This window comes from Mastigoproctus giganteus, chromosome 6, assembly GCF_048544385.1.
Source record: "Mastigoproctus giganteus isolate SK-2022 chromosome 6, ASM4854438v1, whole genome shotgun sequence".
Classification (NCBI taxonomy): domain Eukaryota; kingdom Metazoa; phylum Arthropoda; class Arachnida; order Uropygi; family Thelyphonidae; genus Mastigoproctus; species Mastigoproctus giganteus.
This window is the reverse complement of record NC_143580.1, coordinates 10924091-10951586: the sequence shown is the minus strand read 5'-3', so window position 1 is coordinate 10951586 and position 27496 is coordinate 10924091. Positions and strand designations below refer to the sequence as shown.

General features: G+C 35.3%; 1 protein-coding gene across 1 annotated transcript in view; it reads left to right on the top strand.

The window, feature by feature from the left end:
• The window catches only part of LOC150083911 (putative 3',5'-cyclic phosphodiesterase pde-5), a 74913-nt gene that overhangs the window by 26915 nt on the left and 20502 nt on the right, over positions 1-27496 (top strand). Inside the window, exons 5-7 of the mRNA XM_090375602.1 lie at positions 5508-5558; positions 18272-18393; positions 23529-23640. Coding sequence (XP_090231728.1) covers positions 5508-5558; positions 18272-18393; positions 23529-23640 — 285 coding nt within the window. The remainder of the gene's footprint in view (positions 1-5507; positions 5559-18271; positions 18394-23528; positions 23641-27496) is intronic.

The following is a 27496-nucleotide window of genomic DNA, read 5'->3' as shown; positions in this document are numbered from 1 at the left end:
AGTTATTGTTGGTGACTAACTTATCAGGGAGACGGGGAATATACTATGCAAGAAGGATAGTTGTAACAGGACCAGGTTATGTCAGCCAGGGGCAAAAGTTGACAACGTAGAGCAGATATCATCTTTTAAGGGCACAAAAGGTGATGTTGTTGTACACGTTGGAACTAATGACATTAAGAGTAAGAGATCTGCAGATTTACTCAACAAGTACAGGTCAATATTGAAAAAAAGTTGCAAGTTAGGGTTGAATGTGAAAGTGTCTGCAATTCTGCCCAGACACGATAAGAGTGAGTATATGAAGAGAGCCTTGTCAATCAATTTGACCCTGGAGAGATTGTGCAAGGCTCAAGGGGTAAAATTTTTTTCAGCCTGGTCTGTGCTTGTTGACAGGAGAGACTGCTTCTACAGGGATGGAGTACACTTAAATGGAAAGGGTGCAAGAATATTTGCTGATGCTATCAAGGCAGTGTTAGGTGGGTCAGAAAACTGCTATCTTGGGGGAATACACAGACTAAAAGATTAACAGTGGCCGCAGGCAGAGGCAAAAGTGATTCTTGCACTGCTTCTGTTAGAATGAGCAGCAGCCTGGAAAGCAAGGTAATGGAGATTTCCAGGACTGCTGGGAGTCATAGGGGAACAAGTAAATACATGGGCTGTGTTAGGGTAACTAAGAGTAGGAACAGGTGCACGTACACCAATACTAGGAGTATAGTTAATAAATTTGATGAGCTTGAAGTTCTAGTCAAGACATCAAAGACAATATTGTTGGGATATCAGAGACTTGGTGTCCCACAGATATAAGCAGTGCATAATTGGACTTTGGGGAGTACACTGTGTACAGGAAGGATTGACAGGACAGGAAGGGAGGACGGGTTATGCTGTTAGTTAAGAAACACATAAAATTTAAGGAAGTGAATCCAATTGATGTTGGTGGACAATGCAGTGTTGAGTCTGTTTGGTGTGAAATAAGCACTGGGAAAGGAAAAATGAGAGTAGGTGTGTTAATGGCTCTGATGATTATAATGAGCAATTGTGCAGACAAATAGAGTGGGCCAGTAAATGAGAATGTCTTATAATGGGGGATTTTAACTTTCTAGATATTGACTGGAACTTGTGGGTTTGTCACTTGCACACTAGCAAGACTTTTGTGGATTTATTGGATGACTGTTTTCTACAACAACCTGTTTGAGAGACAACCAGAGGGAGTAATACTCTTGATCTGATTAACAGCAGATTATTCATGCATTAAGAATTTTCAGATAAAGGAACCACTGGGTGACAGTGATCACAATGTACTGATGTGGAAATTACTTAAAAATGTAACTACTGTCAAGTCTAAAGGGAAGGGCTTTTGCTTTTGTAAAGGCCACTATAGAGGTCTCAGACAGTTTTTAAATTCTCTATAGTGGGATCAACTGATGATGTTACCAACATTGAATTCTAAATGGGAAGCCTTCAGGGACTTAATTTTGGAAGCTACTAGGCTTTTCATTCCAACTAAGAAAAACTGTTCAGGGTTTAGCCTAAACGGATGTCAGATGAATTAATGAGACTCGTGGCAGAGAAGAATAATGTATGGGATGCATATAAAGTATCAGGTAACACAGAAGCCTATGGCAGGTATAAACACTTCTGTAATCAAGTCTCAAAGGAGATTAGGCAGGCGAAGGCAGATTGTGAGAAATCTTTGGCAAAGGATGCAAAGAAAAACAGCAAAGAGTTCTTTACTTATGTAAACTCTAGAAGGAAAGGGATGAATCAGATTGGACCACTTAACATAGATGAGTTGACTATTGATGACCATGCTCAAGTAGCTGATAAACTGAATGAGTATTTTGCATCTACATTCACACATGAGGAGTCATTCAATGAGGGGAGTGCCAGAAGTTTATCAAACGTTAACAGGGAGTTAAGTGATTTTGTAATAACTAAGAGCGAAGTGGAGGAGAAATTGTTGAAGTTAAACATAAGGAAGGCACCCCGGTGGATGGGATCTATCCAGTTACATTAAAGGAGGCAGCAAAGGAAGTAAGCAAACCCTTAGCTATAATTATGAGAGCTTCCTTGGACTCAGCAGAGGTCCCCATGAACTGGAGGTGTACAAATGTATCACCAATTCACAAAGTGTGTTCAAAAGGTGACACAAGTAACTACAGACCTGTTAATTTAACTTGTGTTCCGGGGAAAATAATGGAATCACTGGTTAAAGAAGCATTGCAGGATCATCTAGACAAGACTGCAGTAATAAGTAAGACACAGCATGGCTTTGTTAAAGGGAGGTCTTGTCTGACCAATTTGATTGGATACTATGATGTGGTCACAAAGGAACTGAATACCAAAAATAAATTTGATATCATATACTTGGATTTCAGGAAAGCTTTTGATAATGTTGCACATGGAAGACTGCTGTACAGATTGGAGAGCTATGGCATTAAGGGTAAGTTGCTACAATAGATAAAAGGATGGTTGAATGGGAGACAAAAGAGAGTGGTAATCAATGGACACTGCTCTTCATGGACAAATATTATCAGTGGAGTTCTCCAGGATTCGTTGTTGGGCCCATTGTTGTTTTGTACATTTTTATCAATGATATTGATGAAGGTATATCAGGTTTAATGTCCGAGTTTGCCGATGATACAAAGGTTGGCAAGGTTGTTAACGACAGTAAAGACAGTATGCTATGCCAACTGGATCTAGATATGTTTGGCAAATGGGCTGAGAAGTGGCAACTGAAGTTTAACATTGACAAATGCAAAGTACTGCATATAGGTAGCAATAACCAAAGAGAAATGTACCAACTGTGTGGTACTACATTCAGGGAATTGGAAAGTGAAAAAGATTCGGGGGGGGGGGGTATTGTGCAGTCAATATGAAGTTTGTTGAGCAATGCAGATGGGCTGCCAGGGCAGGTCATGGAGTCTTGTCAATGATATATAGGAATTTTTCTAGCAGGGACACGGAGGTGATATCCCATTATACAAGGCAGTGGTCAGGCCACACCTAGAGTACTGAATGCAGGTCTTGAGGCCTCATTTTAGGAAAGATGTAGAGTTGCTAGAATGAGTACAAAGAGGGGCAACAAGATTGGTGAGGGGACAAATGGGTGCTCTTACCAAGAAAGGCTTAAGTTCTGCAAATTGCAACATCTGGAGAGTAGGCACCTGCGAGGTGATCTGATTGAGGTGTATAAGGCGTTGAATGGGTTGAGCAAGCTTAATGCTGATGGGATTCTTCCTCTTGCTCAGACTAAGAACCTGAGGGGGCACAGTTTCATTATGGAAAGATAGTTGTAGAAAGAGTGCATAAATTTGTCTTTAGCCAGCGGGTAGTTGATTGGTGGAACAGTCTTTTATCATTTGTTGTGGAAGATGAATTTATTTATAGCCTAAATAAATTTGAGGCTGTGCTGGACAGACATTTGGAATGAATGGAGGGGTGAAATGGGAGTGTTTTTTTTTTTTTTTTTTTTTTGGCTGATGCTGAATAAGCTTGCTTTGTTGCATTGTATGTCTCTACTAATGCTAATCATATACTCCCTCCTATCGTGTCTGGGCAGAATTGAAGATACTTTCAAATTCAACCCTAGCTCGCAACGTTTTTTCAACTTTGACCTGTACTTGTTAATTAAATCTGCAGATCTGTTACTCTTAAGGTTATTAGTGCCAATGTGTATAACAATATGACCTTTTGTGCCCTTAAAAAATTATATCTGCTCTATGACATCATCAACCTTTGCCCCTGACAGACATACTCTGGTCCTGTTCCACCTATCTATAACTAGTTCCTGTGGGAACTGCGCATTCTGCCTTGGAGATTGCTATTGTGTTGCCTGATGCACAGGAGCGGGTCTGGCATTGAGTTGGGAAGCTGAGAGCTTGATGGGCCCCTCTTATTAATTTCTTTGAGGGTATCTACCCTACACCCCAAACTCTCATAGATGCCCATCAGGATGCTGAGTTAGTGCCTAATTTCCTCACAGTCTCTGCACACACAAAGACATCCTCCTTGGCTAATCATACCCTGTTCTAGACAGGTCCTTAAACATTTCACATTTCATGCATTTTTTTTAGACTGTATTGCATTGGAGAATCGCCCCATTCAGTTCTCCCCTGAGTCGCAGCACTCTGGCTAATCTGTGAGTGTTGCTTTGCTGCTCTAGTCTGGGTCATGGTTCTGTTTAAATACAATTTAATTAACAATAAAATTTAATAAGAATAATAAATTTTATTGATTATTTGATAATACTATACTATACTAAGCTAACAGATTTCTAATACAGTGTTTCTACGTGTTTCCCTATCTGTTGTTGAATATAAATCCAAGCCTTAAGTTTGAGTACTTGGTCTTCAGTGGGTGCAGAAAGATTCCTGTGATTGAAATTGAACACAGTAAAATTTTTAAAATTTTAATAAAATTCAAAATAAATTTTTTATTAAAATTTATTTGAATTTTATTTTATTAAAATTGTTTTAAGAATAGTTACCTAGATGATTGAAGAAAACTAATTCCCTATAAATAAGGCTGGTTGAAATGAAAATATTAGAAGTAAGTCATTATTTTCAACTATGCATTTAATATAAAATCATTGATACAGGGAGTTATTTTATTTTAGTTAGCATCCCTGTGTACAATTATCATCTGTTTTCACTGCATGTACCCTTCAACTGCATGATTAAAAGTAGCGTCATGTGTGGAAAGAACAGGGCAGTTATATGATTTTTGAATGAAGAATGGGTGAAACACATTGAAATTTCATTGTGGATGATTTGTTATATATGGTGAGAAGAGTATACAAATGGGTCCAAAGGTTTAAAAATGGAAGTTCTGAGCCATGTCATCTGAGCCAAGAAATAGGATGATAACTGTTATTTTAAGACAAAAAAAATGGAATTATTTTTAAGGGTTATATGAAGAAGAGGACACTATTAATTACCCTTCATACTGCAGTATGTTTATGAATCATCTGGTCTGCAATCCATTCAAATGTTGAGAGTTAATCTCAAAAGGGTTTTGGTTACAGCATGACAGTGCTCATCCTCACTCTGCCTACACAACTGCTGACACTATGCAGGATCTGCATTTTGAAATGCTACATCAAAATGCTACAACACTTTATTATCCAATTTGGCTGCAAGTGATTGTCATCTTTTGGCCTCTCAGGGAGGTGGTATGGGTAAAACATTTCCACTCCAATAACAAGGCCCAAAAAGGGGTACATGAATGATGTTGCAACTAAATAAATACTTTTTTGATAGCATTGAGGTATTAGTTTCACAGTGAAGACATTGCAAGGAGAGGAAACTATATTGAACAATAATAAGGTTCCTTACAACAGGCTTGAATAAAGAATTGCATATTTAACTTCTGTTATTTTAATTTGAACCACCCATGTATATGCAGATGACAGGTGATAGCATTATTTTAAATTAATGTTACTTTATAGTGCAACAGTTTTATTAGTTTAGAAAAACACACTGTCATTTTGATATCAAATTATTTTATTTCAGAAAGATAAGCATAACATATTTAGGGACCTGAGTGTAACTGATTATAAACATGTAAGTAAATTTATAATTGTTTCACTTTCTATAAGAATTTAACTCTTATAATAATTTAAATTTCATGTATTTAATTATTAAAGGAAATTAAAACTAACTAATGACTGACTACCAACCATGCAAGTTAGTAGCATTAGCATTAGTAGAGGTATATGATGCAAGAAAGCAAGCTTATACGGAATCAGCCAAAAAAAAAATCCTTCCCATGAAAACCCATCCATTCACTCTAAAAGTTTGTCTACTTCTGTCTTGAATTTATTTAAGCTGTCATCTGAGTTAGTCAAGTCTCAGGCGAGGGTAGAATGGTTTGGTTTTTCTTCCGGAAACTCAACTTTTTCTCATTTGCAGCAAAGAGCAAATTGACTACAGAACATTGACAAATGTAAAGTACTGCATATGGATAGCAATAACCCGAGAGAAACTTATCAACTGTGTAGTACTACATTCAGGGTGGTAGAGAATGAAAAGGACCTGGAGGTAATTGTGCAGTCAGATATGAAGTTTTCTGAGCAGTGTAGATAGTCTGCAAGAGTAGCTCATGGTGTCTTTTTAATGATATACAGGAATTTTTCTAGCATGGATAAGGAGGTGATTATCCCCTTGTATAAGGCAATGGTAAGGCCACACCTTGAGTACTATATACAAGTCTGGACCCTCATTTTAGGAAAGATGTAGAGCTGCTGGATTGAGTACAGGGAAGGGTAACAAGATTAGTGAATGGAACAAAGGGTTGCTCTTACGAAGAAAGGCTTAAGTTTTGCAAATTAATATTCTGGAGACTAGACGCCTATGAGGTGATCTGATTGAGGTGTATAAGGCCATGAATGGTTTGAGCAAGCTCAATGCTGATGGGATTCTTCCTCTTGCCCAGGTTAATCACCTGAGGAGACATACATTCAAATTGAGGAAAGACAATTGTAGAATAAATATGTGGAAATTTACCTTTAGCCAGCAGGTGGTTGATTTCTGGAACCAACTTCCATCTGTCGTAGAAGTGGACAGCTAAAATAAATTCAAGGCAGAACTAGACAAACATTTGGAGCAAATGGATGGGTGAAATAGGAAGGTTTTTTTTTTTTTTTTTTGGCTGATGCTGCTTAAGGTTGCTTTATTGCATCATATGCCTCTACTAATGCTAACTTCCACAATGACAGGTGGAAGTTTGTTCCAGCAATCAACCACCTGCTGGCTAATGGCAAATTTCCGCACATCTAAACTATAACTGTCTTTCCTCAATTTGAATTCATGCCCCCTCAGGTTTGTAATTTGAGCAAGAAGAAGAATCCCATCGGATTTGAGCCTTCTCAAGCCATTCGAGGCCTTATACACCTCAATCAGATCACCTCACAAGTGCCTAGTCTCCAGATGCTGCAATTTGTAAAACTTAAGCCTTTCTTGGTAAGACCACCATTTCATTTCACTCAGCAATCTTGTTGCCCTTCTCTGTACTCGCTCAAACAACTCAACATTCTTCCTAAAATGAGGCCTCCAGACCTGTATGCAGTACTCAAGGTCTGGCCCGACCATTGCCTTATACAAAGAGATAATCACCTCCTTTTCCTTACTAGCAAAATTCCTGTATATCATTGACAATACCTCATAACCTGCTCTGGCAGCCTGTCTGCACTGCTCAGAAAATTTCATATCTGACTGCACAATTACTCCCAGGTCATTTTCATTTTCTACCACCCTAAGTGTAGTACCACACAGTTGGTTTGTTTCTCTGGGGTTACTGCTACCCATATGCAGTACTTTGCATTTGTCAATGTTAAACTTCAGTCGCCACCTCTCAGCCCATCTGCTCTAATTTTCTAGATCCTGTTGGAGTGTCGTATTATCATTAACAATCCTGCCAACCTTCATATTGTCTGCAAACTTGGACATTTAAGTCTGATGTATAAACCTTCATCAATATCATTGATAAATATAGAAAAACAATGAGGCCCAACACTGAACCCTGGAGGACTCCGCTAATAACATTTAAAGGTGGGGTTACTGCTTTTCCTTACTACATTAGTGGAGTCCTTTTCCACATTAGTGGGGTCATGAATTGCATTGCACTTGCATTAAAATTGTATTTAATATCATGCAAATGTAATCTATTTAATATGTTTAAGTCAGTTCTTTTTATTCCATTTTTCCAGTGATGATTCTAACTGTATTTTGTAACAGTAATCAGTGATAATTTTGGTTTGCATTTTACCATGCTATCCTATTCAACAACAATTTTAGATTATAATTCTACATCTGATTTCTGTAATGTAATTTAGGCTATAACCTGTTGTGAGTATACAGTGAAAGAATGCATCAGCAGACAATTGCATAAGAAATAAAAGGATTTGTCTGCTTTTGACCAAGCTTATTATGCAAACTACCTAGAATCATTTACTATTCATTTATGTTATATTCTATCTAGTTATATTAAGGAAGGCAGCGAAGGTAGAAAGTAAGCATACGCTTACCCATGATTATGAGAGCATCCTTGAATTCAGGGGAGGTACCGACAGACTGAAGATATGCGAATGTATCGCCAATTCACAAAGGGGGATCGAAAGGTGACATGAATAATTACAGATCTGTTAGTTTAACTTTTGTTCCAGGGAAAATAATGGTATCACTGATAAAAGAAGTATTCAGGATAAGACTGCAGTTAGAGTTCAGACACAGCATGCTTAGATTTCAGGAAAGGAACCACCAACTCATAAACTATCTAGAAACTCTATCTGATCAATGGTGGCACACTATGGCCATAGATGCCGATGCACCTAAAAAATCACCAAACAAACAATCGATCAATGATCGCCAGTCTGGATTCTGTCAGTGTCCATCCACTGGTGATATACCAGCTTATATTACCTATGCTTGGAAAAGTTTCAAAGCTTTTGATCATATATGACATAAAGGTCTTCTAAATAAGCTTCCAACTTATGGTTTGCCAACTATTTTTTGTAATTTGGTAACCAATTATCTTTCTGACTGCTCACTCTGGGTGATGGATGGCTCTCTGTCTTCTAACTTCTTTAGTAATTCATGTGTTCCCCAGGTTCATTTCTTTCTCCAGGTAATTTTCCAGTGATGAATTGAAATCAACTAAGATAGCTTAGTTGATTTCAATTCTTTTAAACTCAGTCCTGTATTATATCTTGCAAAAAGGATTCCTCTGCTTCTATGCTATGCTTATCTTCATTGACACTCAGATTTCTAGACAAGATCACATATATCTATTAGGGATTACCTTGACTTGTAATCTCTCTTGGCATAAGCATGTTACAAATGTTACATCCTCTGCATCTAAAAAACTGGGTTTCTCTTTCTCTCTCAGTATTACTGTTCTTCCAAACAGCTGTTGACTCACTACAAACCCCAAATCTATCCTATTATGGAATATTGTTCCCACATCCTGAGCGGTGCCCCCAAACCCCCCCCCCCTCTCTCTCTCTCTCTCTCTCTCTCTCTCTCTCTCTCTCTCTCTCAGGCTTCTAGATTCCATTTAAAAGAGGGCAGTTAGATTAATTAAAACTCCATCTCTAACAAAGTCTTTCTCCTCTCAGTCTCATAGACATTCTGGCATGCCTTTTCTTAGATACTTCCATGGGCACCATCTGGATATGTGCCACAACCAATCAGCATCCTTTTACCATCCAGTTTCAAACTCACAGAACCAACTTTTCTTCTTCCTCATTTGTTCCTTCAGTTTCCATTTTCTGGAACAACCTCCCTTCATATGTATTGCCTGAAAATTACTACTTGCAGAAATTCAAGTCTAATGTCAACAAGTATCTTCTTACATGTTCTCAGCCTTCAACCCATTCACGTTACTAAGTACTATAGGTTCTAATACTTCTTGTACTTGGAGTTTTTGTTTTTTTTTTTTATAACAAAAAAAAAAAAAAAATCATATCAGTTTGCTTGAACCAGATCATCCTTTTTCAATTTAAATTAATGAAATGGCACTGGCACTATTACTTTTGTACAAATTCATTACTTCAATACACATTGCGTGAAATAAACTATTTTTAGTGTGTATGAACACTTTTAATAGAAAATAAACCTTTGCAGCATGTATTGTTAATAATATGATGGGTTTGCTCAAGTCATGCAGTTGTACATTACACTGATGAATAGTACTGCGTCGTTTGCACTACTTCAACTGTTGCTTACCTCAGAGGCGGATTTAACGGCGGGCGCACCGGGCGCGCGCCCTGGGCCTCGACTTCTGAAGGGCCCATGCAAAACCCCAACTTTATACGCAAAACCCCAACAAATTAGTTGAACATATTAGTTCAACTAATAGTTGAACTAATAGGTTCAACTATTAGTTCAAAACTTTTATTATTATTATGCTATTATTAATTATATTATACATATATTATATTCAAATTTTATTGGAAATAAAACATTAATAGTACATAATATTTTTTATTTATTTAAAAAAATGGTTAACATGTATTTTTATTTTCCCTGTCTCTCACGTTTTTTTTTAAGGGGCCCAATATTTTCTTCTGCACCCTGGTCCTCAACCGACCTTAATCCGCTCCTGGCTTACCTCAGACATTTACAAAAAATTTCATCTAGAGGTACTCCTGTGAACAGAAACTGTGCGAAAGCATACTGCACTGATTTCAATGAATTTATTGTGTTCATCTCACTTCTGTATACACACAATTGCATCTCTGCTTTGCAGACTGCATGCTGTCCATATAGGTTTGCCTCTTAACCAGCTTTTTGGAGTACAGGAACTCCCCGACTTATGTAATACTCGACTTACGGAAATTCGACTTTACGTAAGTTTTTGCCAACCTGTGCAAACTTAAAAAAAATCATGGAAACTTATTTTGCATCCTCTAGGAATAAATGGAGGTATCGTGAAAATATCGTAATGTGAACCCAATAACACAATTTGCAATTTGATGTAATTTGTTCCAAGTCATTGGAAGTTGAAAATTTCGCTATATTACTAATAAAAATGCTATTTATAAAAAAGATAAAAAGCTATTTATCTCTCTAAAAGGTCATATTTATAATGGAAATTGCACTACCTTTTCATCATTATCATGTGTTCCTGTTATAAGAATCAATTTTGAATGCCTTTGTGATATTTTTCTAAACCACATTTCTGGAGGTCATGACCATAAAATGAAAACAATGTGCACTTTCCGGTTTATTGGGCTTTTCTGTTAGTGCATCTACTTATAAACAGTTAGTAAACTCAATCTTATTGCATTTGCGATAATACTGATAACTGCTGTTGTGTGGGTTTTTACGCTATTATGGTGAAATGTGTTCCCCTTCACTGAAATCTTCAATCATATAAAAAACAAATTTTCAGAAACTTCTCTTCATTCCTATTTACGTATTACAACAAAAGGACAGCATGCATATAAAAGAACATGTCAAAGGATCAACGCACTTAAGATCAACAGTGATCACAAAACAGTGTTCAGGTGCTATATCGAAGATGGAACAGCTGTTTATAATATGGATGGAAAATCAGATTCAGAAGAAAATGCCTCTGAGTCTAATGACCATTCAAGCAAAAGCAACAAGTATTTGTTGCTTTTGTATTTATAAAGATAAATAAGTATTTATAAAGATATTAAGGATAAGTATGGCGAACCCCATGCCAAGTTCTTGGCAAGCAACAGGTGGTTTAATAGATTCAAGAATCGCACTGGTTTCCACAATTTTAAAGTATGCAGTGAAGTCGCCAGTGCTGATTCTTCAGCTACAGAGAAATTTTGTGATGTGTTGGAAAAAATTATTGATGAAGGCAGCTATTCAACACGGCAAATTTTTAATGTTGACGAGACTGCTCTGTATTTGAAAAAAAATGCCATATCAAACATACATTGCCAAAGAGGAAAAGACAATGCCAGGTTTCAAGGCTTCAAAAGATAGGGCCACACTTTTGCTTGGGGCTAATGCAGTGGGAGATTACAGATTAATACCATACTGCTTGTGTACCATTCTGGAAATCCTCGTGCATTTAAGGGCATCAATAAAGCCGCCCTTCCCATGCATTTCCGATCGAACCAGAGAGCATGGATAACAATATCTCTCTTTGGGAATTGGTTTAAATTCTGCTTCATTCCCAAGGTTGAAAAATATTGTAAAGACAACGACGGTCCTTTCAAGATTTTGCTTCTATTAGATAATACTCCTGGACATCCTATGCATCTAGATGATTTCAATTCAAACGCGAGAGTCATATTTCTACCGCCAAACACGACTTTACTCATCCAACCTATGGATCAGGGTGTTATTTCGAATTTAAAAGTATACTATTTATGCACAACATTTGCTCAGGCATTGTCTGCAGTAGACGATGAGAAAGATTTTATGTTAAGAGACTTAGAAATCTTACAATATTTACCACGCCATCTTAAACATTAATAAGGCCTGGGCAGAAATTACTAAAAGTTGTTTAAATGGTGCATCGAAGAAAATATGTCCACGGCACATAAAGGCTTCAAAGAATTTGAAAAAGACAAATCATATGAAGAGGTTACAGTTAAGATTGTAAAGGTTGCAGAGCTACTTCAGTTGGAGGTTGATGCCATAGATGTGGAGGAGTTAATAGAAGAAGAAGAGAAGGAATTATCTAACAAAGAACTTATTGACTTGCAGGCAACGATAGTGGAAGAAGAAAATGCTGATAAGCTCAATATGAACCAAATGAGGAGCCGAGACGCTTCATCACCAGAGAGAGAGAGATGGCAATGGCATTTCGTGAAATTGCATCGACAATAGTGAGGTTCGAGAAGATGGATCCTGACAGCAAACGATTCTTAAAAGTTAACCGAGAGGTGAATGATACGCTTGCTTGCTACAAAGAAATGTACGATGAAAAGAAAAAAGCCACCTTCCAGTTATCCATTAATATGTTCTTTCATAAGGTTGAGCGGCCGACCCCTTCTAAATCTCCACAGCCCTCAACCTCCGCAGCGGCGTACTTATCAGCTGAGGACATTGATTCTGGCAACGATGCTTGAGAGGTAAAACTTACTGATGTTATGCCTGTCTCCTCTCTTTTTTTGTAATTTTATAATTTTGAAATTTTTTTAAATTGTACGCTTTTGTAATTTTTCCTGGACGAGATAAAAAATTGAATAAATACAATAAATAATTCTATTTACATGTTTGTCGAACATTTCTTTTTTGACTCAATCAATTCAGCAAGCACAGATGTGAGTGCTGCACAAACATGGGGGAAATTCCCCGACTTATGTAGCATTCCGTGGAACACAACCCTTACATAAGTCAGGGAATTCCTGTTCATGGATGCTGTCTATGAACTCCAAACATCCTTATGATTTTATGTTACATTTTGAACAACACATATGCAGGGTGGTATATTCAGGCAATTATCTTCTACTAAACTCTGATCATTTGGATGATGATGGTTTTTGATTATATTATTAAGGCAAAGGTAGTCTTTCCAATGGTAGTCAAGGAACACCCTTACTGGAAAAATTCAAAAATTGTCAAACTCAGGATCTCTAAAAAGTCAAAGAAAAATGTCAATTGCAAAGTTGTAGATCTGAATCAGATGAACATTTTCTGTCTGCAATGTATTTTATGCAGAATCAGTGATTTTTGAGTAACCCATTTTAACATATGGGGAAAGCAACCATAGTAGCAACAGTAAAATAACAGTTGATGCAGAGGTGCTACACTCCATTTGCGCCGACCGAGCTAGCCGGGTAGGTAAAGTATCTGCCAGCAACCCAAAGGTCGCGGGTTTGAATCCCGCCTCAGGCTTGGATCAAAGTACTGCAAAAACCTTGGGAGGTGCATTATGGCCACAGAAGCCGATGCGCCAACAACTACTAAAATAGAAAAAAGAAAAAAAAAAAAAAACACTCCATTTGCAGTAATATTATTACACAGGTACAGACATGCATCACATTGCATTTTGGGGCTGCCATTTGGGTTATTGTTATGTATATGTATTCATGTTTTATATCATATATTTAATTATTATTTATTATATTATTAGTACTAGGAAATAATATAAGGAAGTAGGTTTATACAGCATCATCCAAAAAAAAACATTACCCACCTCTTCTGTCCATCCCTTCTAATAGTATGTCTAATTCTTTCTTAAATTTATAGATTTATTCAAACTATCCACTCCACAACACCAGATAGTAGTTTGTTCCAACAATCAATTACTTTCTGGCAAGCTAATTTTTTCACACATCTATCTTGCAACCATCCTTTTTCAATTTAAATTAATGGAATGGCACTGGCACTATTACTTTTATATAAAAGCATTACTTCAATACACATTACATGAAATAAATTTTATTTTCAGTGTGTTTGAACACCTTTAATACAAAACAAGCCTTATATTATGTAGCTATTGCTTTACTAGATCACAACTTTCAGTATCCTCAATGATGAAAATATACAGATTTCATCACGAGAATTTACTGATTGTTCATCGTTATGATTGTATCATTGATATTACAGGAACAAATATTAACTGGTCACCTAATTGATCATCAGTACATTGTGCTTACGTTAAACTGTAAATACAGATTTCAGTATTACTTATAATTGAAACAAATGTAAGAAAGAGTCTTTATTCTTAGATTATATTATTACTATGGATAAATGTTCAGGTACAGCAGATATGTATATTTGCTGTACCTGAACAAAATTAAAAAAAATTAATAATATCACCCCTAACCATTGTCATTATCATACACCTAACAATCGCTGTTTGAGTGAGTTATGTAATGTGGTGTTACAAGAAATTGCTGCTGCTGCTACTACTACATATTCTACTTACTTCAAGCTTAAGACAGGCTAGAAGTCGTGAGCGCATGCGCATGTGTGTAATTTAAGAATTCATTCTTTTTAAGCTGCTTTGTACTATTGATGTAATTTTCATAATCCATGTTTTTTTTTTGTTTTTTTTTTTCAAATTCTCACATCCACTTATACCATTTTTCTATATCACACTAATGTTTTTTTCTTTCTGCTTGTGTTGCTCTATGTATAAATATATATAAATTAAGTTACATATCTAATTTATTAGATGGACAAGTTAGTGAAATGCATCATTTTAGTTGTGGTAAACCACTGATAGGTGAAAAGGCATTGCTTTTGTTCCATCTCATATTGTGAGCACCTTCGCAATGAGCTGCCTGTTATTGCACTACCTTGAATAAGTAACACTTCCTCAGTAGAGAAGACTAACATTTATTCTTGGCAGATACCACCCAGACAGCACTATTTCAAAGCTTGTTGGCCTCTCATCGATGGGCAGGTAGATACCCCATTGATACAATGAGTGACAACCCAGTTATGACATTTAACTTCACAATATGAGAAGCCAGATGGTGTGCATTTTTTTTAATATGTAATTTATTTAAATTTAAATATGTATACAGTTGGACCTCTCTTTAACGAACTTCCATATAGCGAATTTTGCTATGTGGTGAACTTTTTTGATTTCCCCTTGGTCATTACATTGAAAATAGTTTCCATGTAACAAAGAAAATTTCCATATAACAAACTGATTTCAAGAGACCTGGGTATGCATTGTTCGCACCTCTGGCCTTTTGGCAATAGAGCTGACGCTGTAGAAAGCACGAGTTAAGAGCTAAAAGGATTAAAAATTAATCACTTTAGCTTTTTATAGCTAAAGGGTTTAATTTTTAAGAGCATTCCACCTGTTTTCTCACCTATTAGAGAATTAGGAGAGAGTTATTTTCTTTTATCCCGGAAATTCATCGGTTGTTTTGCAAAAATGAGTCCGCCACACTTTCACTAAATTTCATTTGTCTCTGTATGATAGGAACAAGTGGTCCCTAAATTGGTTTTATTTTAGCTGCTGTGCTAGTATCTAAGAGGAAGTCCTTGAGTGTAGTGAAAAAAGTGGAAATAGTTTCGATCGAGGAGTTAAAAAAAAAAAGAAATCGCTTTAAAATTTAGTATCCCTATCAGTAGTGTATCAATCATTCTGAAAATCTGTGTTTCAATTCTCAAACTGTTTGAAGAAATGGGACTCAGTCGGAAGCATGCAAAATTATGCCTTTATGAAGATGTAGATGAAGCCGTTTTTAAGTGGATTAAGTTGATTCGAGACTGAAACATGCCGATATCATTAATAAAAGAAAAGACTATGGGGTACGCATCTTTTCTGGGGCATAAAACATTCCAAGCCAATTCTGTTTGGCTAGACAAACAGAATTTAAAGAGCACCATGACTTACTCGAAAAAGTTATTTCTGGTGAAAGTGGGGTTGTAATGTAATTAAAGAAGACTGTACTCATTGGAAAGAAACAGTTTCAAAAAAAATTATGGATGACTATGAGCCCAAAGACATATTCAACATTGATTTTTTTTTTTTTTGGTAGCTGTTGGTGCATCGACTTCTGTGGCCATAATGCACCTCCCAAGGTTTTTGCAGTACTTTGATCCAAGCCCGAGGCGGGATTTGAACCCGCGACCTTTGGGTTGCTAGGCAGGCACTTTACCCACCCGGCTAGCCCGGGTGGGTAAAGTGCCTGCCTAGCAACCCAACTCTATTTAAAAAATAGACCTGTTTCATCAACGTTGATGAAACAGGTCTATTTTTTAAATGTTTGCCAAACAAGACTGACTTTTAAAGGTGCTAATGTCTAGGTGGTAAAAATAGTAAGGAGTTAATTACAGTCTTGGTTGGTGCAAATATGGCTTGTAATTAAAAAACTGAAGTTTTGGTTGTTGTTGTTGTTTTATTTGGTTTTTAGGAGCATTAGCAACTAAGGCCATATTGCTCCGGGATATGCGGTGGTCATTCCCTGACCTTTCTGCATCCTCCGTATTTGGTGGTGACGGGCTCGAACCCTGGTCTAATCAAGAAGCGTGTGCTACGCACTGCTGCTCCTTCCCACCTGGCTACGGAGGCCCCTGAAGTTTTGGTAATAGGCAAAAGTAAACAACCTCGATGTTTCAAAGGAGTAAATTAGAGTTGGACTACAAAAAAAAACTTGAATGACAAATGAAAATTTTGAACAATGGGATTTTAAATTTCGAGAGAAAGGCAACGAAAGAAAACAGAAAAAAATCCCTTTGATTGTCAACAACTGCCCTGCCCACCTTCACTCGGTAATTTCAAAACTTACAAGTGCGAAGCTTATTTTCTTCCCTCCGAATACCTCATCTAAACTGCAGCTAATGGACACTGGACTAAGGCATTATCAAGAATTTGAAAATGCACTACTGAGGGTGCATACTGAAGAAGAAAAAAAAAAAAAAATTATACTGAGAATAGAAACCAACCAACCTATAGGTGCCTCCGTAGCCAGATGAGCAGGAGCAGCAGTAGCAGTGCATAGCACACGCTTCTTGATTAGACCGGGGTTCGAGCCCGTGACCACCAAATACGGAGGATGCGGAAAGGTCAGGGAATGACCACTGCATATCCCCGGAGCAATATGGCCTTAGTTGCTAATGCTCCTAAAAAACAAATAACAAACAAACCAACCTATAGATTCAGATGTGCATATCAGAGTTGGCAAAAGTGTGCAAACAACAATTAAGAATTGTTTTGCAAAAGCAGGTTTTGCTAAAACGCCAATTAATAGTGATAAGAGGGATGAACTGCTACAAGACATTGAGCAATCTTGGGAAGAACTCCAAGCGAGAGGTTTGATCGGTGAAGAAATTGTTCTTGAAGAATTTTTACAAGTTGATAACGATGTCATAGTAGCTGAATATCCGAATGACTTCACTATTTTGGACAGTATTCAAAGAGCTAGTGACAATATCGATAATGAGGGCAACGAAGGCAATGTTAAACCTTCCAAACATGAAATGTTGACAGCATTTGAAACTTTGCATCAAGACCTTCAGTGTGAATAAAATGTGCCAGAAAATATATTTGAATGCGTAAACAAATGCGAACATTTTTATGAATGATGTACAGTAAAATCCTATGTACAACAAAAAATAACCAAATAATTTATGACATAATTTTAAAAAGTGTACTAATATATTGTGCACATCATGTAAATAGTAATTTCTTAATACGTGAGTGTATTAATAAATTAATTGTTTTAAAATATTAAAAAATTTATTCTTTCCCACTTATTTGATTTATTTCCCATATTTTACTGTATTTCTAAATAATTATAGTATTTTTCTTTGTTGAAAAAGTCATATTTGTTTATAACAAAATTTCGGTATAACGAATTTTTTCAAGTGATCAATTGATTTCATTATATGGAGGTCTGACTGTATATATATATATATATATATATTTTTTTTTTTAACCCAGTGGCACTTGTATGAAAACTAATAGGTACGTGGGAATCATTTTGATTCTATTCAATAGAAATTTCTCTAATTTTTAGTAAAAATTTTTTCCTTAAAAATTTCTCTAATTTTTAAGGAAAAATCTCTTCTTGAAATCTGCAGTTAGTTACATTTGGCTGAGCAGAGTGGTTTAGATCAGGAAAAAAAGCTCTAAAAAAGTGCAATGAAAATGGCCCCAAATAGTGTTAGAAGATTGAATATTACAGTTTTTCTACTATTAATGATCCTAATATTTTAATATTTACTGCTTTTTTTTTTAATTTTAATTTTGTGATTATAAAGGTTTGGATAATAAAAAAAAATAGCAGTGTAAATGCTTGAGTTTACTGGAACAAATAATTTCATTCTAAATATTTTAATATTTTTGTTCTTCTTTAACAGTTAAACCATTTATTTTTTAGGCATTATATGAACTACAAGAAACAGTTTTAGCCACAAATATACATTCTTTTAATCAAATTTTGGATTCTCTTGGGCAACAGATACATTTAGGAAATGCTGGAATGTACAAACTGCAGAAAAGGTAAATAAAATTAAAGAATGTTGTTTCCCTTATATTTTAGCTGGATATTATAACTTTTGTATTCTTCATTGTAAAATAATCTTATTAAACTGGATTTTTATGATGATACGTAATGATGCTACTTTTAAAGTTAATTAATTGATTTTATTATTTGACCATTGTCACAGGGGCTCTCTTATAATAAAATTTTCCTCCCATTTTTGCAAAATTTTCATTTATTTTGGAATGTCGAGAGGTGTTCCATAACAACATTACATTTATAGCACATCATCGGAAGTACATGGCTCTATATCAAATCATATAATTCTTCTAATTGGTTGCTTAAAGAAACATTTAGAACACACACACACATGCACGTGAGCACCCACACACACTCTTACCGGGAAAGTTGAGTTCTGCAACCTGGAGCGTCTGGAAACTAGGCACCTGTAAGGTGATCTGATTGAGGTGTTTAAGGTTTTGAATGGATTGAGCAAGTTCAATGCTGACGAGATTCTTCCTCTTGCTTATACCACACATATGAGGAGGCACAAATTCAAATTGAGGAAGGACAGTTGCAGAATCGATGTGTGGAAGTTTTACTTTAGCCTGAAGGTGGCTAATTGCTGGAACAAACTTCCATCTGTCATTTTGTAAATTACAGTTTAAATAAATTCAAGCAAGATCTAGACAAACTATTGGAGGGAATGATTGGTGAAATGGGAGGGGTGTATGCGTGTGTTGACTAATGCTGTATAAGCTTGTTTTCTTGCATCATGTGCCATTGCTAATGCTATCTCTACTATAAGAAATACTTTTAGAATGTGGGTGTCAAACATGTCAGCTATGCATGGTCCTTATAAATTTTTTTTGTTATCCCAAATATTTATTGTTAATATTTTGAAGTTGCATTACTGTGTGAAAATGGTGGTACTTAAAGGGAGATACACAAAATTTTATGAAAATTCAGTAAAATTCATAAATTTTAACAATCTTCATTGCTTGTTAAGAAAACCTTGACATTGCTTGTTATTTTCTTCTGCAGGGTCAGTACACTACAATATTTAGTTTGTTTCTTTCAATGATAGCAATCCAGGTGCGTTGCACTCAGTTATTGTAACTGCAAAAAATCAGTTGATTCAGCCCAAGTCCAGAGTTTGACACTGCTGTTGTAGTATTTTTCTTAAAATGATAACAGTCTGATTGTAATAGGGTTAGAATTACTTACTTTTCAGAGTTACTCAATTGAAAAAGGACAACAAATAATCACTAGTGAGTGCCACTGACTCATATCCAAATCCAATTCATGATCCAAAAGAAGTTTTGAAAGAAGACAAATTAATGAACTTCTGAATTGCAAACTTCCTGAGAAAGCAATCCTAAACAGCCCAAGATAATTCTAGACATAAAATCAAAGGAAGTGCACCCAGTTAATATAGATGAACAGTGCTCTGTTGAGTCAGTTTGGTGTGAGATAAGCACTGTGAAAGGAAAAATAAGAGTAGGAGTGTGTTATAGGCCTAATGACTTGAATGAGTACAATGAACAATTGTACAGAGAAATAGAGTGGGCCAGTAAATCAGAATGTCTTATAATGGGGGATTTTAACTTCCCAGATATTGACTGGAACTTGTGGGTTGGTCACTCACACACTAGTCAGACTTTTGTGGATTTATTGGATGATTGTTTTCTGCAGCAGCATGTTCGAGAGGCAACCAGAGAAAGTAACACTCTTGATCTGGTTATCAGCAGTGATCATTCGTGTATTAAGAATTTGCAGGTAAAGGAACCACTAGGTGGCAGTGATCACAGTGTGCTGAAGTGGGATTTACTCAAAGAGGTAACTACCGTCAGGGGTAAAGGAAAGGGTTTTTGCTTCCGTAAAGGGGAGTACAGTGGTCTCAGACAGTTTTTAAGTTCTGTACAGTGGGATCAACTGACGATGTTACAAACAGTAAATTCTAAGTGGGAAGCATTCAAAGAATTAATCGTGGAAGCTACTAGACTTTATATACCGATTAAGAAATATCGTTCAAGGTTTAGGCCTAAATGGTTATCAAATGAACTAATGAGACTCGTGACAGAGAAGAAAAATGCATGGGATGCATATAAATTATCAGGTGACGCAGAAGCCTGTGGCAGATATAAGCTAGTCTGTAATCAGGTCACAAAGGAGGTTCGGCAGGCGAAGGCGGATTACGAGAAATCTTTGGCAAAAGATGCTAAGAAAAACAGCAAGGATTTCTTTACTTATATAAACTCTAAAAGGAAGGGGATGAATATGATTGGTCCACTTGACATCGATGGTTCGACTGTTGATGATCCTGCTCAGATAGCAAACAAACTGAATGAGTATTTTGCATCTACATTCACACGTGAGGAATTATTACAATTTGAAAATGGAAGAAGGTTATCAAATTGTAGCAGTGTGCTTAATGATTTTGTAATAACTGAGAGCAAAGTGGAGGAGAAATTGTTGAAGTTAAACACAAGAAAGGCACCTGGGGTGGATGGGATCTATCCAGTTATTTTAAAGGAGGCGGCAAAGCAACTAAGCAAACCCTTAGCCATAATTATGAGAGCATCCTTGGACTCAGGGGAGGTTCCCACGGACTGGAGATGTGCAAATGTGTCCCCAATTCACAAAGGTGGATCGAAGGGTGACACGAGTAATTACAGACCAGTTAGTTTAACTTCTGTTCCGGGTAAAATAATGGAGTCGCTGGTTAAAGATGCATTGCAGGATCATCTAGACAAGACTGCAGCAATAATTCAAACACAGCATGGGTTTGTTAAGGGAAAGTCTTGTCTGACAAATTTGATTGGTTATTATGATGTGGTCACAAAGGAACTGGATGCAAAAAATAATTTTGATATCATATACTTGGATTTCAGGAAAGCTTTTGACACTGTTGCGCATGAAAGACTACTGTACAAATTGGAGCAGAATGGTATTAAGGGTAAGTTGCTACAATGGATAAAAGGATGGTTAAGTGGGAGAAGACAGAGGGTGGTAATCAATGGGTGCTGTTCTTCGTGGACTAATGTTATTAATGGAGTCCCACAGGGTTCGGTGTTGGGTCCACCGTTGTTTTGTGTATTTATCAATGATATTGATGAAGGTATATCAGGCTTAATGTCGAAGTTTGCAGATGACACAAAGGTTGGCAGGGTTGTTAATGACAGTAATGGCAGTGTGCTACTGCAACAGGATCTAGATAATTTGGGCAGATGGGCTAAGAAGTGGCAACTGAAGTTCAACCTTGACAAATGCAAAGTACTGCATATGGGTAGAAGTAACCCCAGAGAAATGTACCAACTGTGTGGTACTACACTTAAGGTGGTAGAAAATGAAAAAGACCTGGGAGTAATTGTGCAGTCAGATATGAAGTTTTCTGAGCAGTGCAGACAGGCTGCTAGGACGGGTCATGGGGTTTTGTCAATGATATATAGGAATTTTGCTAGCAGGGAAAAGGAGGTGATTGTCCCTCTGTATAAGGCAATGGTCAGGCCACGCCTTGAGTACTGCGTACAGGTCTGGAGGCCTCATTTTAGGAAGGATGTAGATTTGCTTGAGCGTGTACAGAGAAGAGCAACACGATTGGTGAGGGGAATGAAGGGATTCTCTTACCAAGAGAGGCTTAAGTTCTGCAAATTGCAGTGGCTGGAGACTAGGCACCTGCGCGGTGATCTGATTGAGGTGTATAAGGCCTTGAATGGGTTGAGCACGCTGAATTCTGATGGGATCCTTCCACTTGTTCAGATTACCAACCTACGGGGACATAAGTTCAAATTAAGAAAGGACAGATGTAGAATAGATGTGCGGAAATTTGCCTTTAGCCAGCGGGTGGTTAATTGCTGGAACAAACTTCCATCTGTCGTTGTAGAAGTTCATAGGTTAAATAAATTTAAGGAGGAACTGGACAGGCATTTGGAGGGAATGGTGTGATTTTTTTTTTTTTTTTTTTTTGGCTGATGCTGCATAAGCTCCTACACTTGCTTTCTTGCATCATGTGCCACTACTACTACTACATGTTTTCTTCACTCATGGAGAAAGTCTTTGTATTGCTCTCTTACATGGGAATTAATTATTTAATATTTTGACTTAATTGCCCTGTACTAACATTTAAGCACATACCTATTTATTTTATAGTTCCTGGATCTGTTTCTGCTTCTTTTTTTAACTAAGATAATGAGTCCTGTTTTCATCCGTTTATAGTTGTTTCTGTATTCTCCCCAGATACCCATCTTATAGTCACTTTATTCAATATAGGAAAAGGTCTAACTTAGCATTATTTAAAGCATTTTTTGCTACAGTCACCTTTGCATGAACTTTGGACTTTGCTTAGTATAATGATCCATGATTTTTCCTTTTTCATCCTCATGACACATTTTTCCTGTAGCTTACTGCATATATGTGGTTCTGTCATTACCTTGCTTGTTGGCATGACACTACCTTTGATTTTTCTATAATTCCAATATTAGTCTTTTAATTTTTGAGCCATCTGCATTGGTATTCCTTCCATAAAAAGTTATCGGATTTTAGCAATCAGCTGATATAGAGATTTGATTAATGGATTTGGACTATCTGTACATATATACATGTATATGTATACATATATATACATGTATATACATGTGTATATATGTAAATAAATAAATACATGTACATGTATTTATTTATTTTTTCTTCTTTCTTTTTTTTTTCTCTCTCATTCTTTGCCTGAAATTTACCATTATACAGACTATAAATAATGTACACTGGTTTCTCAACAATTCTACTTCTACAAATGTGCCCTTAGTTTGCTGAGATTGCAGTTAAGGTCAAAACATGATATTAGGATGGTGAAATAATCCCAAATTAAATGTAAACTTCCCCTTTTTTGGAGATATGAACTTAGTCACTCATTGTTTGAGTTTTTATTATACAAGATGATAATTTGTCTTATGGCTCTTTCACTTAATTTGTGCATTCATATTTTGATTAATGTAGTCAGTTATCTAATTAAAAGATTAAGGATTTTGTTCAAATTTAATATAACTTTCTTCAATAACTAAAAGTTTCTGATGTTTTTAATGCCTGTAAAATTAATACTAAACAGTATTTTTTTTAATGAAAAAAAAGTTTCTTTACATTGATTTTTATTCCTCATTAGGTTAATTCTTAAAAAGGCACTGATGATTGCTGCAGATCTGTCATCTAGCTACAAGCCATGGAAGATTCATCAGTGCGCTGTGTATGATTTGCATGATGAATTCTACAAACAAGTACACTACTCTCTTATTTATTTATTTATTTAATTTTTTACAGCAAATTGGAAAATTTAATTATATTTCTTGTAGTCATTAATTTCTAGTTGGGCAAGGCTATAAGACTGAATTCCATTAACCAGAAGATATTTTCAATTGCAAGAATATGACTGAAGAAAGGATTTGAGACCCTAATATTTCTTTCATTCATTTCTCTTTTATTTTTCTTTCTTAACTGAGTTGATTTCTTACTGATAATTGATCTTTCTCTGTAACTGTAAATTTTTTTTATTAGATGATATCTTTCCATCCAAACTAATAACTTATAATCTAGAAAAATTGGATTGTAAAATGTGCTAAGGGTTCCATGATATATAGAATAGTTACTTAGAATAGTTAAGAATTGTAACTTGTCAGATTTTATCAGTGCCCATCATAGTTATCTCTAATTGGTTCATATTGTATCCTATCCTTAGGATAGAAGAATTTAGGCTATGTGCTCAACTCAGACAATTTCAATTTTGTTTATGGATTATTTTATTTTTTTTATTATTATTATTTTTTATCACCCAATCATAAACTCCTATAGGTCTCTATGTGGGAGTCAGCTTATATTCTCTAAGTCAGTGTTTCTCACCCTGTGGAGCATAGAAAAATCTGGGTAGGCTTCAAAATTTTTGATGAAGTACAAATACAACCTTCACATTTAAAATAAAATAATACAGTCACTTTTCAAAAACATTTATTACCAAATTAAATCATCATTCATTATAAGGCCTAAAATCTTACCTCAGGGATTTATTACCAAGTTTAAAGATATGAGTAAATATTATTGATCATTTAAAGGATATGACCAGTTAATTTACAAATATAGTAGGATCTGGATAAGAAGTTTTTCAAAGGACTGGAGGTTTAGAACTTATGAGGAGAAAACTTCTTAGAAGGGAAAATGACCTTAAGGGTATGAAATATTAACTACAAAAATAAAAATGAAAAGATACACATATATAAGTTAAAGATGATTTTTAAGTACTATTTCAGAATTTGTAAATATTTTACTCTGCCTATGGGAAACATTTTTAAACTAATTATTTCTAATTGCTTAACATTCTGTTCATTAAACTCATTACCAAGTTGGAAGAATGTGCTCCTTTGGAGTTTCAACATACCTTAAAAGGTCACAATTTCAATAAGACAGCAACAATCCACTAAGTAATTCAGAACTGTTCACAACCATCAGAACTTAATGCTTAGCATGGTGAATGTATCCAATTATGGATAATGATGAAAACAATTGCAATATGTCACTTCCATTATATCAAAATTTTTTTCTAAAAGATTTCTAGCTCTGAAAGTCTCTGACAATGGAAAATTCACTAATCAAACATGTTAGTGTAGTATCATTTTAGTTCATGGTAAATCACCAAAGTAGGTGAAATGGCATTGTTTTTGTTATATCTCATATTGTGAATGCCTTCACAAGTTTCCCTGATATTGAACTACCTTCAACAGTGGACAGTGTATTCTCAAATAGGCAACGCTTCACTAGTGGATTCTCGGCAGATACCATCACTACCACTGGGTGGTAGTATCTGCTGAGAATAAGTAACATTAGTCTTCTTTACTGGTGAAGAGTTGTTTATTCGAGGTAGTGCAACTCATGAAGGCATTCACAATATGAAAAGTAACAAAAACAGTGCCATTTCACCTACTTCGATGATTTATATGAACTGAAATGATGCTATGCACTAACTTGTTAAATTACCAAAAATGTTTATATTGTTTATCATAAAAATAAAGAATTTGATAGTATATAACAGAGCTATGATGCTCAATGCATTCTACATTGATATCAATACTTGTACAAAAATAAGAGAAATTTACCTCAATATGATACGTAGAACACTTCCATATGATACTCTCCAGAATTTAAAACAAATAAAAGATTAACGCAAGATGATTACAGTAAAAAATCAATTGAAAACAATTCAAAAATTAATTAAAATTCAAAAAACAATTTTTAAAAAATTAATTAAAGTTAAATGTAAATTTTGAAAATCGTTTTTAATTGAGGTAAATTTCTCTTATTCTTCTACAAAAAATAAAGACTATCTATATTTAAAAAATGTATTAATTGGGAAAACGTCATTATAATAATACACTGTGTATTCTTTATCACACTTTTTTATGTGGGAAAACTTACACGGAAAAATAATATATTAACGGAAAAATAATATATTACAATATATAGAGTTGAAATTGGGAATTAAGAAACCAAACCTAGTACAGGGAAAAACTTCATGTGGGAATTTCTTATCTGGATTCTACTGTATATATTATTTATTTATTTAAGTTGAAATGAGTAATTTGCAAAAGCATGAATTCAGCAAATCACAAATTGAAATTGCAGGAATTCAGCAAATCACAAATTGCAGTTGCAGTCCTGAAAATAGCTTGCAGAATAGAATTTAAGAAATAAAGTTGCTAAAGTCAGTTGAACAATTTGGTAAGTATCTTTGAAAATGCCATTTCTGGGTGTTGTCAGAATGCAGTAGTTCGCAGCTTATACCAAATCTGTCTAAATAACAACTATTATTCATCTGAAAACCATATGCTTCAAATTTCTTAGCTGATCAAGGTGAGAATAGGTCCTTGCATGCTTCTTAAGCAGCCACTAAATGATCAGTAATGTTACCCACTATTTCAGTATTGCATAATAGAAGGTGGAGACTCGGTCCTCAGTCAAGGACTGTCTACTCCAAAAATAGTCTATCAGGAAGTTTTATAAAGTAATGCAGTAGACAGTCTTCAGTCAAGGAATGTTTGGAGTAGACAGTCCTCAGTCAAGGACTGTCTACTCCAAAAATAGTCTATCAGGAGGTTTTATAAAGTAATGCATTCTGGTGAAAGATATTGTGAATAACCAAACTAAACTAAAATTCAAGCATAAAGGTATTCCTAATTCTTATTTTTAAATAACTGTTTTCTTTTATTGATTAACAATAATTACTCATATCTAATAAAACTTGAGGGCAGTAAGCCTCAAACTATAACATTGTTAGTGCAATTGCATCATTACTCCATAATTGATGTAGAAATTTTAAGACATCAGTTTGTACATTAAGCATCATCATCATTATTACAACATCTCATATTGTGAAATCCTTCACAAGTTGCCTTTCTCTTGTACTTCGAATTAGTAACATTTCCTGATTAGAGAAGTCTGCTATTACTTATTCTCAGTTGTACTCAACAAATAAGTAACAGCTAATTATGTGGCTAATATAACTAAAATATAATTAATATTTTTGTTAATTATATTTATACTTTTGTTTGATATGAAAAATGGAGAGGCCAGAATGATGAATTTTACTACATCTGTAAATTACAACTTATAAAATGATGAGTTGCAGTTTTTTTTTAAAGGTTGTATTGTGTTATAAAAAAGGTTACAGGAACAGGCATTATTTGATGAAATCTGTACAATACAAAATAATTTAATATAATAGAATTCTGGTATCATCTTAACCATATATTATAGTAAGTTATACAATGCATACATTGAGATAATATCAGATTCTGAGTAAAAGTAAGAGAAGGAACCATCTGGATATAGTTATAGCTAGATATAGTTATCAGAGTAATAAATTAATTGTTTTTCTTAAAAATCCAGTACTAAATGTGTTGAAATCTTTAAGAGACACCACATTAAAAACCTTTAAAGATATATTAAGGCCAAATTTATTAGCAATCCACATAGTCCTATTGTGAATGGGTAGTAATCAATATTAATATTGCAGTATGAAGAATTATAAAGATTTGAAAAGTGAGTGAGATTTTAGCAGTAATCCTATTGTACAAGAATAGGGGATTT